This window comes from Cygnus atratus, chromosome 2 (genome assembly GCF_013377495.2).
Source record: "Cygnus atratus isolate AKBS03 ecotype Queensland, Australia chromosome 2, CAtr_DNAZoo_HiC_assembly, whole genome shotgun sequence".
Classification (NCBI taxonomy): domain Eukaryota; kingdom Metazoa; phylum Chordata; class Aves; order Anseriformes; family Anatidae; genus Cygnus; species Cygnus atratus.
The window spans coordinates 21,606,286-21,620,173 of record NC_066363.1 but is presented as its reverse complement, the minus strand read 5'-3'; the positions used below and the strand labels follow the sequence as shown (position 1 = coordinate 21,620,173).

Here is a 13,888-nt window from a genome sequence, read left to right as displayed (position 1 = left end):
TAAGTAAGTATGCAGAGAATTCCTATTTGTTGCCTTGCAAATCTCCAGTCAAGTAGAGAGATCTGGGTCTGGCTGTTATCACTAACATGCCTCTCACCACCTATGTGACCCTGAACATTCATGCCTGCTAAGCAGTAACAGCGTGAAATACAATCAGACATACATTTAGATGTATTTTTCTTGGACACAGCTGTACTGAAGATAGAGGAAACAAGAGAAATGACTGGATATGCTAAAGATTTAATCCACTGCAGATAATAAAAAAAAAATGGCAAAAAGCAGTGCTAAATTCCAGCATTCATGTAAATATTCAATATCAAAAAAACGTGTGAATCTTTGAGGCTTTTTCACATAAGGGAAAAAGAAAACACTGAATACACTTAACTTACAAAAATCTATGAAAAGTTTATTTCATGTTAAAAAAAAAAAAAGCACAGTAAAGGAAAAGATGAAGTGTTTAGAAAAAGTTCTCTGTGAACTGAAATTAAAGGATTTGTCAACTGAGGCAGGAGCTATGATATCCCATTGGCAGAAGGGCATATGCCATCTGCTGGTGAGACAGTTTAATGGCTCAGCTTTTTAAATTTAAAGAAATTCAGGAGCACAGACTCAAAATCTATCACTGAATTCTCACATACCCTTTACAGAAAGCAGAATAAATGTCCTGTCTACTAGCTGTAAGCAGTCTGCTTGTTTCATTCTGCTGACATATCACTAGACTTACAATAACCACCTACAGCCAGGCAAATAAGTTATTGTCATTTATTCAGGACCTTAAGTGTTCCTGTGGCATGCTGGAAAACTTGATATACTTTTAATGAAAACAATGCAGTATGCATGCCATCGAATGCTGATATTCCCATAACAATAAAATTTTGAGAAGGTTCCTAAAATAAATTGCAAAATCACAACCATTTAAACCAGGTAAATTCAATTTAAGACACATTTTCACTTAGATTCATTCAGTAAATGCTAAGTTAAGTTCTTCAAAGGGAATAGGTAGCACTATGGTACATATGCAGGTAAATGAAAGCACTAGTGCTGATTTCACTTAGGCAGACCATAGCTGGCTGGCATGATGCTGAACACAGTGCTGATTCGTACCTGAGAACCAGACCCAGCCACCTGGGTAGAAGCACATAAATTCAGTCCTGTAACCCCTATTTCAGAAACAGCACTTGAGTACGTCAGTCTTCTCTGTATGAGTCTTATTAATTTTTAAATGTCTTCCTGATGAAATGAGAACTGCATTAATAATTCCTTCTTATTAACAATTAAAACACAATTTGCTCACATACATACCTGTTTTATACTATGTGCAATGAACCACACCATGAAGATTCTTGAACTCACTTGGACCCCCGTCACAAGCACAGATGTGCGAACTATTCCTTGAAAAGAGAAACATGTTATCTCTGCTCCATTATTCATGTTTTAATTAGTTATAGGAGAAACTAAAGAAAGAACTCACCAACTGCACAGTGGACTACCTGTAAATAAAAATAAGTTAAAGGTTACTAATTTACAGTATGTTACTATCTGCACTACTAACATTGGCTTTTTGATATTAATATAAACCTAGGTTTATTTCTGCTGTTTTTTTCTCCAGCTAACATTTCAGCATCTTTAAAAGAAGTACACATTGGAGCCCTAGCAACCGGTGATGGGCTCAGTATCTGACCTGTGTAAGCACTAAATGAAAGAGATTTATTTTCCTAATTGGATATATTGAACATTTAAATACTTACAAAGCGCTTCTTTTTTGAACTGGTGAACTTCCCTCCCATTATCTTAGCCAAAGAATAATTTCACAGGACAATGTGGAAGGAGCCGTACAATGTACACTAAATTAATAGAAATTTTAAAATGTTCTGTATTCATTACGGATTAATATCAGCATTATCATTTTGCCAATGAGAGCTATGAATTTTGAGATTTATTTTCTGGTCAGTAATGTTTAGCAAATAGAGCGATTTTCATTGTTTTGATAGACCCAAGTGGAATTACCTATTGTGAAAGTTTAATAGCAAAAAAGCCTATAGACAGCTGGCCACATGATTTTAAACAGCTGCTTGAACTACAGATGTTAGGGGCAGACTGAGAAAAAGAGTAAAAATGCAGACAGACACTCTTAGCTGAGCTTGGGAAAGAACCGTAACTGCTCAGTATACCCAACAGTTTTATTTCACGGGTGTACCATAAATTGAGACCATGAGTGCATGGTTGGCAAAGTCATATTATTTCAAGAATGCTTTGCACAACTTGCACAGACCTTGTTGTAAGGATTTATACGGGGCATGTGAATCCAGTCTGGAAATAACTAGAAGCATAGCAGTTCCCAGGGAGTATTTGATTTATGAAAATATTAAGTTTTTTAAATGTGCTTATTTGTTCCAACTAATCTCCTTGCCCCCACAAAAAATTATCATCAAATAAGGAAGGCAAAACAACTTTCAGCACTAACACAACATTTTGATGTTAAATTCAGGCTAATAATGTGCTTTGCCTATGATACGCAGCATCCAGTAAAGCAAACTATGTTTGAAATTTACCTCAAGCAAAGCAAATGTCTGGAAAAATTTAAGCGTCTTTTGCACGCTTCTGAATAAGCCTCTGTGTGTTCCTTTCTGTATATAAAATCGCACCATGGCAATACCCAATACCAGCCACCTACAAAAGAAAGAGAATGGATACATTTCAAATAAGAATTCTAAAAATATCCATCCGCGGTAAATAATTTAGCAGAATATTTTCTTCACAGAATATCTTTGCTTCTTCACTTGTCGGTGTTCTTAGGAGATTGTTAAAAATATCTTTAGACAGAAATATTATGTAGTGTTACATCAACACTACGCTCTTTTATCTCTTTACCTGGAAAAGGATAGAGAATGACTTGTTTACCTTCAGAGGATTGACCTGAATTACCTAAATTAGGGGCCCACCAGACAAGAGGTGACTGTATTTTTACTGTTAAATCCTCATGCATCTTTACTGTGAATTACTGTTATTTGAAAACATCAGATGAACTCAGCACTGAGGCTACCATTTTGGTCTCAGGTTGGAACCGATGCACATCATTTTTACATTTTTCATGGCACCTTACTTGTCATTTTCAGAACCAACTGGGGATCGATGCTTCTGTTCTGCAGTTCAGAAGTGCTGAGAAGTCACCTTGGAAATCAAACTCTGATGTGCTGTCAGATTGGTGCTCTAAGCTCCTGGCTTCCAGAGGCAAAAACATTTAACTAGCAGATTTGATGGTGTTGGCTTCTTTTTTTTTTTAAGGAAACTGAACAATGCTATTAACTGATCATCCTTTCAATGTAAATATATAAATGAAAGAAAGTAACAACATCTTTGAACCAAACTGAAATTTAATATAAAATTCAAATTGAGATCTCAAATGGAAACTGAGATAAAAACACAACAAACAAACAACAACAACAACAAAAAAAAACACTTCATAACCATGGTGGATTGACCCCCACCATCCCAGCCCAGATCAAGTACAATAACCCAAGGTATGAGCAGTTGCTTCCACGTAATTAATCCATGTTTATGAAATTAAAATTTTCAAAATAATATACCATATGTTCCATTGTTAATGCATTCCCACATTCTTACAAACATCACACTAGCAAGATTCCTTGAAACTTCAGGCTTAAAACCACAAAGGCTAAGTACAAAATTTGTTAGATATAAACTTATAGGCATAGCCAGAGCTGCGAGTGGCTATTTTGAGAGTTAAAAATGAAAATACATGAATTGCAATAACATTAGTTTAAGTTCTTGTCTGATGATATTTGGGAGCAATCATTCAATCCTTTCATCCTCCACAAAGCCATCACAAGCATATTGTACAGCAACATGAACTCTGGCTGAGGCAGGCCCAAGACACAAAGCGGTGGGGTCTGAGAAATATTCAGAGGCAGACTAGGAGAGTATAGAAATATTCAGGGAAATAAACGAAATGTTACAAGGCTAAGTGTTACATGTTAAATGTTACAAGGTCCTGCACTTGGGGCACAACAACCCCATACAACACTACAGGCTGGGGGCAGAGTGGCTGGAAAACTGCCCAGCAGAAAGCGCTCTGGGGGTGTTCGTCGACGCTCGCCTGAACATGAGCCAGCAGAGTGCTCAGGTGGCCAAGAAGGCCAACGGCATCCTGGCTTGTACCAGGAACAGTGCAGCCAGCAGGACCAGGGAGGTGATCGTCCCCCTGTACTCGGCTCTGGTGAGGCCACACCTCGAGTGCTGCGTTCAGCTTTGGGCCCCTCACTACAAGAAGGACATCGAGGTGCAGGAGCATGTCCAGAGAAGGGCTACGAAGCTGGTGAAGAGCCTGGAGAACAAGTCTTACGAGGAGCTGCTGAGGGAACTGGGGTTATTTAGCTTGGAGAAAACGAGGCTCAGGGAAGACCTCATTGTGCTCTACAGTTACCTTAAAGGAGGTTGTAGCAGGGTGGGGATCAAGTTCTTCTCCTAAGCACCAAGTGAGAAGAGGAGGAGAAATGGCCTCAAGTTGCACCAGGGGAGGTTTAGGTTGGATATTAGGAGACATTTCGTTACTGAAAGGGTTGTGCCCGGGGAAGTGGCTGAGTCACCATTCCTGGAGGTCTTCAAGAAACATGTAGATGTAGAATTTAGTAGCATGGGTTAGTGGTGGACTTGTCAGTACTAGGTTTAAGGTTGGACTATATGATCTTAGAGGTCTTTTTCCAACCTGAATGATTCTATGATTCTATATTTATATAAACGTTTGGATAAATATTTAACGCTTCCCCAGCTTTTATACTGTCCCCTATACATAACATACTGGCTAAAATTGGAAACGAGACACCAAGAAAGATGGATAATTTATCGGACATGTTATGCTGTAACGGCATGAAATTTGCATGGATCATAACAGCTCCGTACTCCCCACGCATGACATGCAGTTCAGTATCAGTCCCTCAACAACTCTCACACGTAGCATCTACCACTACACAGTCACTTCGCTTTGTCCATGCCAACAACAGTTCATGACAGCGTTTCAAGCTCTACATAAAGTTAGTCAGGCTTCCCCACACTGTTGGAATGATTCCCCTCCTTCATTCTTTCTATCTTAAGCCCGTGAATCTGATCTGCCGGAGCTCCAAAATTTGCCCAGCTCCCCAAATATTATTTAGATTTTATAACAGATTTTAAAGGTGAATGCATTAATTTGAGGTTGTCTCCTACCACGGTGGAAATGAGGAATTACTGGAATCTCACTGGTAGTCCTTCACAGCAAGGCTGCCCCGTTTTACAGTGACGTGTTTGACAAGAGGAAGGTGACAGCGCGTGTGCATCCAGCTGGCAGCACGAATGGTGACAGCCACAGCTTTGTGCTAGGCCTAGCCTGAGAAGTCATGTTACATCTAATCTCACAAGGCATTTTCTGCATCTCATTCTTAACAAAAGCGTTGCAGAGAGAAGTAGTCTGGGACTCCGTTCAGAACCGAAGACTGTAAATACATTTTTTCTTAAGTAAATTATTGCTTGGACATTTGAAATTTCTGCCGATCATTTTATTTAGCTTTCAGTGGCTTCAACTTTGGATTTCAGGAAAGCCCTTGTAGTGAATACTGTAAATCAGCAGGAAATGGAAAACAATTTGTGCAATAAAGGTAGGATTTCCAGCTGGGACTTTCAGTAAGATTGGGTACTGACCTGCCATTTTAGTCGCTGAATGTATCCCTTAAATCTTTATTAGAAAGATAAAATGCAATTTGGTATTAGACTGGTTGTTCACGTGCACTTATGTATCAGAGAGGTTGTTAAAATTCTAGAAACACTTCGCCATAGTGCACCGTCTGGACAAACATACCGTTCTTCATGCTCACCTGTCCTCTGTAGTGCCCCTGTGAAATATTTCTCTACTTCAAACCTTGATTTTTCTCTTAAACTTTATCTCTTTGAAAAGATTACAAGAATTTGTTCCTATCTCTTCTTTCTCTGTTTCCACATAAAATACGCAGTTTAGCAAGTCTGAATCCCTCTTGATGACAACAGAAGATGGGGAGGAGGAAGTGGGACAGCCTGAATCAGCACCTGAGGTCAGAACTAAAATGGTTCAATAATCTTTTACACAGATTAAAAGATGAAAGGCAATGGCATTGACAGATAAAAGTCAACGGCAAGAGTCAGCGCTCACTGCCAAATTCACACATGGAGGACGAGGCTGGGAACTCCATGAGGCGAAATTAACCTGCAAGCTACACAAATCGCCAGTAAAAGCACTTTCCAAAGGCTTGCGATATATGAATAGTGTGTGCACGGATGCTAGTGAGAAGAAAGCCATTTAAATCCTATTCCTGACCTTCTGTGTGGACACCCTGACAGAACTATAGCATCACCAGTACTCTACGGTATTCCAAAGAGCGGGAATTCACCCTTTGCGACCCAAGATAAAGCTGTTTTAACGATTAATTCTCCCCAACCGCTCGCCTCGCTGAAGGGACAGCGGGCGCCCACACGGCCTCGTCCCCAGAGCCCGGGGGGGCTCCAGGGCAGCTCGGGGCCCCGGCCGGGCCCTCACCCGCTGGGGCCCGGCGGCTGTGCGGGCTGTGCGGGCTGTGAGGGCAGCAGGCAGCGCGGCCCCGCCGCCCGGCATTCCTGGCCCGGCTATACTTAACCTCCGCCGCGCCCGCTCGCGGGTAGCGCTGCACCGTATTAGGCAATGCCGGGCAAGCCGGGGCTGCAGCCCCGCTGCCGGCGACCCCCCGCCGCCCCCGGCTCTCCCCCTGCCCCACGGCGGCTCCCGCCCCGGCCCCGGCCCCGGTCCCGGTCCCGGTCCCCCACGCCCGGTCCCCGCCGCGCCGCCGACCCCGCTCCCCGCCGCCGGCCCGCGCTCACCCCGCGGTCATGGCGACGTTGTAGAAGATGAGCCAGGCCGTGGCCAGGGCGCCCAGGCTCCTCTTCTTGCCGTTCTCCTTCTCCTCCACCGAGCCGTTGCCGCCTCCGTCCTCCTCGCTGGACGCCATGGTTCCCCCCCAGCAGGGAAGCGAGCGAAGCCGCCCGCCCGCGGGGAGGAGGGGCTCCCGCCGCGGCGGGGCTGAGGCCGCGCTGACAGCTGGACCTCGCGCTGTCCCTCAGCCCATCTGGCTGCTGCCCTGGCGGCCGCCGCCCGCCGCCGCCCGCTCACACGGCGCTGCCCGCTCCTCCCTCCGCACCGCCGGGCTCCCCGGGCACAGCGGCGGGCAGGGGGCGGGAGGAAGGGGCCGCGGCCCGCCCGCGGGGGTTGAGGCAGCGCCGTGCTGCCGCTCGCCGCCCTTCGCCTCCCCTCGCCGCCCCTCGCCTCCCCTCGCCGCCCCCGGCTGCCCCGCACCGCCTCTCGCCTCCCCTCACTGCCCCTCGCCTCCCCTCTCCGCCCCCGGCTGCCCCTCACCGCCCCTCGACGCCCCCCGACACCGGGAAGCTGGCGCCTTGTCCCCAGCTCCAAACGCCAGTGACAGAAAATATCGGTCTTAAAAAAAAAAAAACACAACACAAACACATACACAAATAAAAACACAAGGAGGTTTGAGGTTGGTTGGTGAGAGGTGGAGTTGTTGAGCCAAGTCCATGGGGCCCCAGCTCAGAGGTCCCCCTAAAGGGGAGGATCCCTTCCAGTGCGGTGTGTCTTGGTGTCACCCTACATGCACGAGGCAGACTGAGGCAGGCCCCCTGACAAGGGGAAAAAGTCCTTCCTATGGACTGAAGGATGAGATTTGAACATATAAGTTACCTTAAACTGTAAGCCTGCAGCCTGTGCACATGAAAACAGAGCCTGGACAGGGCTGTGAGCTGAGGACCCAGAGCAGCATCGCTGTGAGCTGTGTTGGTGTGACATGGTCCCACAGAGGTGCAGGCCATATGCACACCCTGCCATCTGGCTCAGTCTGTGCTAGCCCAGAGATGCCAGCTGCTCCACTTTGGGTGGTGGGCATGTAGCCTCAGGCCCCTCATCTCCACGGCTAGGCACTGCAACCATTGCCATTCGGGACAAATCCCTTGAGCACAGTCATGCAGACAAAAGAACTCCAAAAGCAAGTCAGGACCTATCTTTGAAATCCTACTTTGTCAGCCCCAAAAGTTTTCAAGAATCCAAGTCTACCTCCTTTAGCATGGGGTAAGCCATCTTATTGTTTAAACACTAAGGTGGTCTCAGTTCATGGGCCTTCTGTTAAAGGATTAGTAGATGTGCCATACAGAAACTTTCTCTCACTCTCCTTACCAAAGCACACAAGCAGATGTTCAGCTTTCAGCTTCATACCACTGGCAACAGCGAATGTGTAACATGCATGCAAAAATGCAAAACTTTGGCAAATGGCACCAGATATGTGCTACTAAGACTACAGGAAGTACCAGTGGTTTTTATATATGTATGTGTATGTGTATATATATATATATATGCATACATACACAGGCACTTTTCATGTACAAGTAGTCATAAATATAACCCTGTTTGGGAATCCTGTAGTTAAAAAACTTAGAGCAATTTATACACAGGATTAAACAACCTAACTCAAAAACTTTTGCCAACCTTGTACTTATCTGAAGCATAAAAAACTGCATAGTAGGCAAATACATGGTTTATCTGAGCCTAAATTTCACCTTAATGTAACGCTTATAAGTTGGTTTAAACTCCAAAGCTTTCGAAAACTTTTTCTGTATTTCTAGATTCCCAGCTTCTTGGCTTTGAGAATGTGGAGTTGAAATGGATATCACAAATTAACCACGTGCTATGTGAAAAGTGTTTTTTCTCTCATTTGAATTTGCCAACTTGTGACTTCACTAATGGCTTTCTGATCTTAAATTTTGGTACAAGGAAGAAGTCATTACCTGACCCAAATTCTTAATATTAGTTGTAGTTTTTAAAATACCACTAGCACTATAGTTTGCCATTTCTCTTTCGAGATTTTTCCACAGCAGTTTTGAGAGAACAAGTCATATTTGTTTTCTGAAGTAGGTATTTTCAGTTTTTAAATCCTTCCTTGGATGCTTTCCATACTTTTGCACATAAGCTTTTGAAATTCGATAAGCAACGATATATAAATATTTTCATTAAAATTCTGTATTATTTTCCTTCTCGTTATTTGTTTGCTCAAAGTCATTGATTTTGGATACACAAATTATTTTTAATATAACCAGTTCTGTCTTTAATTGATTTAGTTAATTAAGAACTTATTAGTGAGGATAAGTATCTCACTGTTTTTGCTCTAGTATTATATTTTTTATTTGTGAAAGTACAATTTCTTTTGCTACCACATTACCCATTCACCCAATTGATGAGAAATTTCTGAAGATCCGTACAATCCTTTCTGGATTTGAATTAACTAAACATTTTGTGTCATTTACAAGTTTTGCCATTCGATGTTTTGCCCATGTTTCCCAATCATTTATTATAAATATATTAAGCACACAACTTATTGCAGAATGTTCATAAACACCCCACTGATTTCTTTTTCCCATGACAAAGAACACTTGCTCTTTGTTTCTCTCTCCCGTGTTTTGATCCATGGAGCTATTTGTTTCCTAAGCCTCTAACTATTTCATATGCTTGGTAGTTCTGTGAATTTTTTTATCAGCAGCCTTTTCCAAATGTGTTTGCTATGTTAAACTATTTTTTTTTACCCATTCTTGTAATGATGTGTTCCAGGAATAAAAAAAAAAAATTAGTTAAAACATAATTTCATTTTCATAAATTTTCTATTGTTCTCTTTTTAATTATGATTTTCTGTCAGCATTCTGTGTACATATTTCTGTTTTACTAGTTTCAGTTTCTGAATCACTGTAAGATACTTTGATGTCAGTTCTTTTCAAAGCGTTAAGTACAATATCTGTGTTTAATTAGAAATACCGTGCTTTAAAAAGTATTTCCTCATCAATTTCTTTCGGAGTGCAATGTCTTCCTCTAATATTTAAACTTTGGCTAATAACACCTTTTGGCCCCAAAAATCTCAGAATGATTCTTGACACAAATTTTGTCTACACACGGAAATTTAATCAATGGAACTGAATCAGCTTATATATTAATTGCATTATTTAAACCAGTAGAGTTTTTAAACTCATATAATGACTGATATACCTGTCTATCTCAGCTAGGCTCTTACTCAGGTATGGTCTGAAATCAAACTTCTGAATACATTTTAAGATAGTTGGTCTTCTGTACGGTAGGTGAGCACACCATTACATTTTATATTAATTCGTAACTTTCATAGGCTGTCCTCCTTTATTTGCTCTAGTTTCAAACCATAAACAGCTACGCTGTTATTACAAAAATTAACATTTTTCCCAGCTTTCTTCATTATTGATATTATCGATGTACATTTCTTTTATACCTTTCCTATTTCACAAATAGATATTCAACACCTTAGAAACCTGAATGGCTTTTATTTCCAATTTATTTCCAGGAACACAAGGTGACGCTTTTATGAGAATTATTTTCTCCTGCAGTGTTCTATAACATTTTTTGTTGTTGTTACAAAATTTACCTATCCAATATTCCTATAAAGTGAAAATAATGTAATGACTTATCAGCTCCACTATCACAGGGGAAGGTCACCTACCATGAAATGCTGCAGAAATTACTTAGAATGAGCCCCGCAGCATCATGAAATCACCTTTTACACTTCAGAATAGCTGAATGCCAGATGATAACTATATCCCAAGGAAGGAGAAATTGTTAAAAGGTAACAACTGAAATTCCGTTTGTCCCCCTGCCCTCTCTTCTCTTAATGTTCCTAACACACCTTGCTAGAACAAGCTGTTGAGACAACAGACTTATGTATAGGACTTGCATACTATTTTGGCTTTCTGGGATTTTCTGAGTTGTCAGTGAAGTATTCAAGGGTAAGTAAACAGAATTTAGTTACATTTAGATTTAGTTATGTTTAGATTGAACAACACAATGTTTATGCACTTTTTGTGTGTTGAGTTCATCCAGGCACATGTATCTATGATTTTCTTTACTGCTGTAGGAATAGGATAGAAGATGTTTTCAAAAGACGTGGTGTAGAATGGATTGCATGTTGTCTGGAAAGAACTAGAAGATGTCTCTGTTTGGTACGTCTGAAACAGCTGGGGTTTTGTGCTGTTATCACAAGATAAATGACTCATATTAAGCCTCTGACTATATAGTTTAGCAGTCAGAGAAAAAAAAATGTGTCATGAACACAGGCTGAAACTATATTTGAAAATATAAAAATTCTGGTGTGAACATTTAGAAATCTGTATATGAAAACTATTGATTCTATATATATATGAAAAGCACCAGTTTGAGATGCCATTGTGTATTGTCCTATTTAATCCTCTTCAGAAACAAAAGTATAATTCAAACTGTAGTGTTGAAGGATGCACACATGTTCGGAGATGAATATCCCCCTTATGTGAGATTGGTTTAGCACTCAGTGTGCTTTTTGTTATAATAGACTAATTGGACTCCGTAAAATAATTATTTTCCTTATGGGATATTTTGAACTGTACCACTGTTTAACTATCCTGACATTTTGTTGCATTGCTAGGCTTGGATAGATTGATGGATAGACCTGTCCCACAGCCTGTAGCCTGTGCAATTGGCTTCTCAGCATGCAGACTGGCTGTATATAAAAGCTAACTCTGCTATAATGTTCTAGTGGTACAGAAACACGTACAAAGTGCTTCAAGCTTAAAATTAGTACCATTAAGTTCAAAGGTACTGTTCATGTGAGTTAGAGTTACATGTGTAACTGTTAGAGTAAGTTCCCTATAACATGTAATATTTTTCTTAAATAAAAAGCTTTGCTACCTTGTCAACATATGTCATGCAGGTTTTTCACATAGCTTACAAAATGCATACTTCAGTAATATTAAAAATACCTTTTGGTTTTCAGTATATTTCTACTGTAACTTGCTTACATGAGTACTACAGTCTCTATAGAGGAGACTGCTTCCATTACTAGTTTCATAGCATACACAATCTTCGCTTGACATTTAGTATTATTTCAAGGACTTGAGTTCAAAAGGGCTCTTTACCAAGGGAATAGTGTTCCAATCCAAATTCCATTAGGGTTGGTAGAAATATCTCTATCTTCTTTGTTAGAAGAGTGGTAGAGAACATGAAGATTAATTTTAACCTCATCATTGGTGGAAATCTGGTCCAAGTTATCAGCAAGGAAAAGATATTGGGTGTAGTCAGTTTGGCCACACTGAGAACAGGTGCTGGTGCCAAAAAAAGCATTAGGACAAGTGGTTCCCTGTGGCTGTGTCAGGAACCTGGCACAGAGTGATGCTCCTGCCAGCACCCCAGGAAGCCCAGGCACCCAGAAGTTCCAGCAGCTCACCGATTATCTGCTTCTTACAGCTATATCACAAAGCATCATTGTAAGCTTACTAAAGCAAATAGTATAACCACATCTTTATGTTTATCTTTGGTGGACTTCTTGTCCAAAATCATTTAACAAAACTGCAATGTAAACATATTAAATATTACTTAATGTGAGCTGCAAGTACTGCTTTGAGTGAGGAAAAAAAAATAGGAAGACAAATTCTAGTTTCTGGCACAAATACATGCAAATATTAACTAGAAATTTGCACATTGATTTCTAATGTGGTCAGGGCAAATGGGATTGTTCTATTAAGTTTATTATTTGATTACTTGCCTAGTCCTAATGCTTGAAGAAACTCCAGGTATATGCTTCATGTAATTCCATTTGCATACTTCATAATTGTTGAGGCCAAAAAGCACAATTAAATAATTGTGGCCTGACTTCTTGTATAACACAGGACACCAGACTTACTGTTTTGATATGTTTCATGAATTCTCTTTATATAAGGCAATATGTAAGAATACCATAAGCAAGCCATGCAATTTGGGAATTAGCAAAATATTAAGGTGCACAATAAACTTATGGATGGGAACTAAATCATTGCAGTCCAGTGTTTGAAATACCTACATGTGGCTTATGACTGGGATAAATTTTGTCTTAGTCATATAATTGCACCGTTATGCATTACAGCATCTTGTGTGCCATCCAAAACATCTTGTACTTGCCCTGTCAAAGACAAAAGCTGTGATTAAATGGACTCCTGGCACTTTCTCCATTCTGAACTTTCCTCTTTTCCTTTGATTTTCTTTTCTGCCCAGCTTCCAGTTCTGAAAGCAATGTACGCAATAGACTGCAGTGAAAATGCAGTTAAAACCAAGGTCAGTGAGACTGATCCCAGAGACAACCATTGGTCTTCATATCTGTCTCCTTGTTAACAGTGTACTGAACTGACATTTTCCTGGAGTTACGCACCTTATCTTCACAGTGCAGCAGCTAGCAGACTAATATGTGCTAAAATAAATGGGATGCCAAGTAAAATTCTCCTCCACTGAACTGGAACTGCAGTGAACCTTCCCTCCAATGGACACAAGGTTTTTGTTTTCCTCTAAAAAATACACTTCTTATGCAGCTGTGTATCAAATGAGGGATTTCTAAAAATATCAGAACTTTCCCAGCAGGTAAGTTACTGTTTCCAAGTATCCTTTCCTAGCAAAAAACTATAGGGAAATGATTCACTGTGTAGCGTCAGAATCTGGCACTGAGCTTGGTACAGAAAAAAACTTATCAACATTTTAAAAATAAGTAATATTTTATATAACCAACCAACCAACAGCAACAGGAAACAAAACACACAGCTACTTAGACATCAACATTCTACATGGTTTAACATATAACAACAAAAAAATTGTGTCTGCACTTGGCACCTGTGTGTACTTTCCTAATTACTTCATCAGTATTAGATGAATATGGAGTGGCCAAGAACTAACAGATTATTGGATTTGGTAAATTTCTTAGTGGGCAGGTGTCCATCTTCAAAAAATAGTCTGTTAGTGCATGTTGTCAGTTTTGCTATAGAA

At 40.7% G+C, this 13,888-nt stretch overlaps 1 protein-coding gene across 5 annotated transcripts in view; it reads right to left on the bottom strand.

Moving 5' to 3' along the window:
- HACD1 (3-hydroxyacyl-CoA dehydratase 1) overlaps window positions 1–7,131 on the bottom strand; it is a 28,732-nt gene extending 21,601 nt beyond the window's left edge. For 4 of the 5 annotated variants that reach the window (XR_007707805.1, XR_007707807.1, XR_007707806.1 and 1 more), the window contains exons 1-4: window positions 6,880–7,131; window positions 2,553–2,670; window positions 1,472–1,490; window positions 1,303–1,391 (exon numbers count right to left, since the gene is read on the bottom strand). Coding sequence is in view for 2 of the 5 variants with exons in the window: in XM_050708651.1 (XP_050564608.1) it covers window positions 1,303–1,391; window positions 1,472–1,490; window positions 2,553–2,670; window positions 6,880–7,007 (354 nt within the window). In the remaining 3 variants the exon portion in view is untranslated. The remainder of the gene's footprint in view (window positions 1–1,302; window positions 1,392–1,471; window positions 1,491–2,552; window positions 2,671–6,879) is intronic. The other variant, XM_035545503.2, reaches the window with a different exon arrangement.
- Window positions 7,132–13,888: the final 6,757 nt, after the last annotated feature.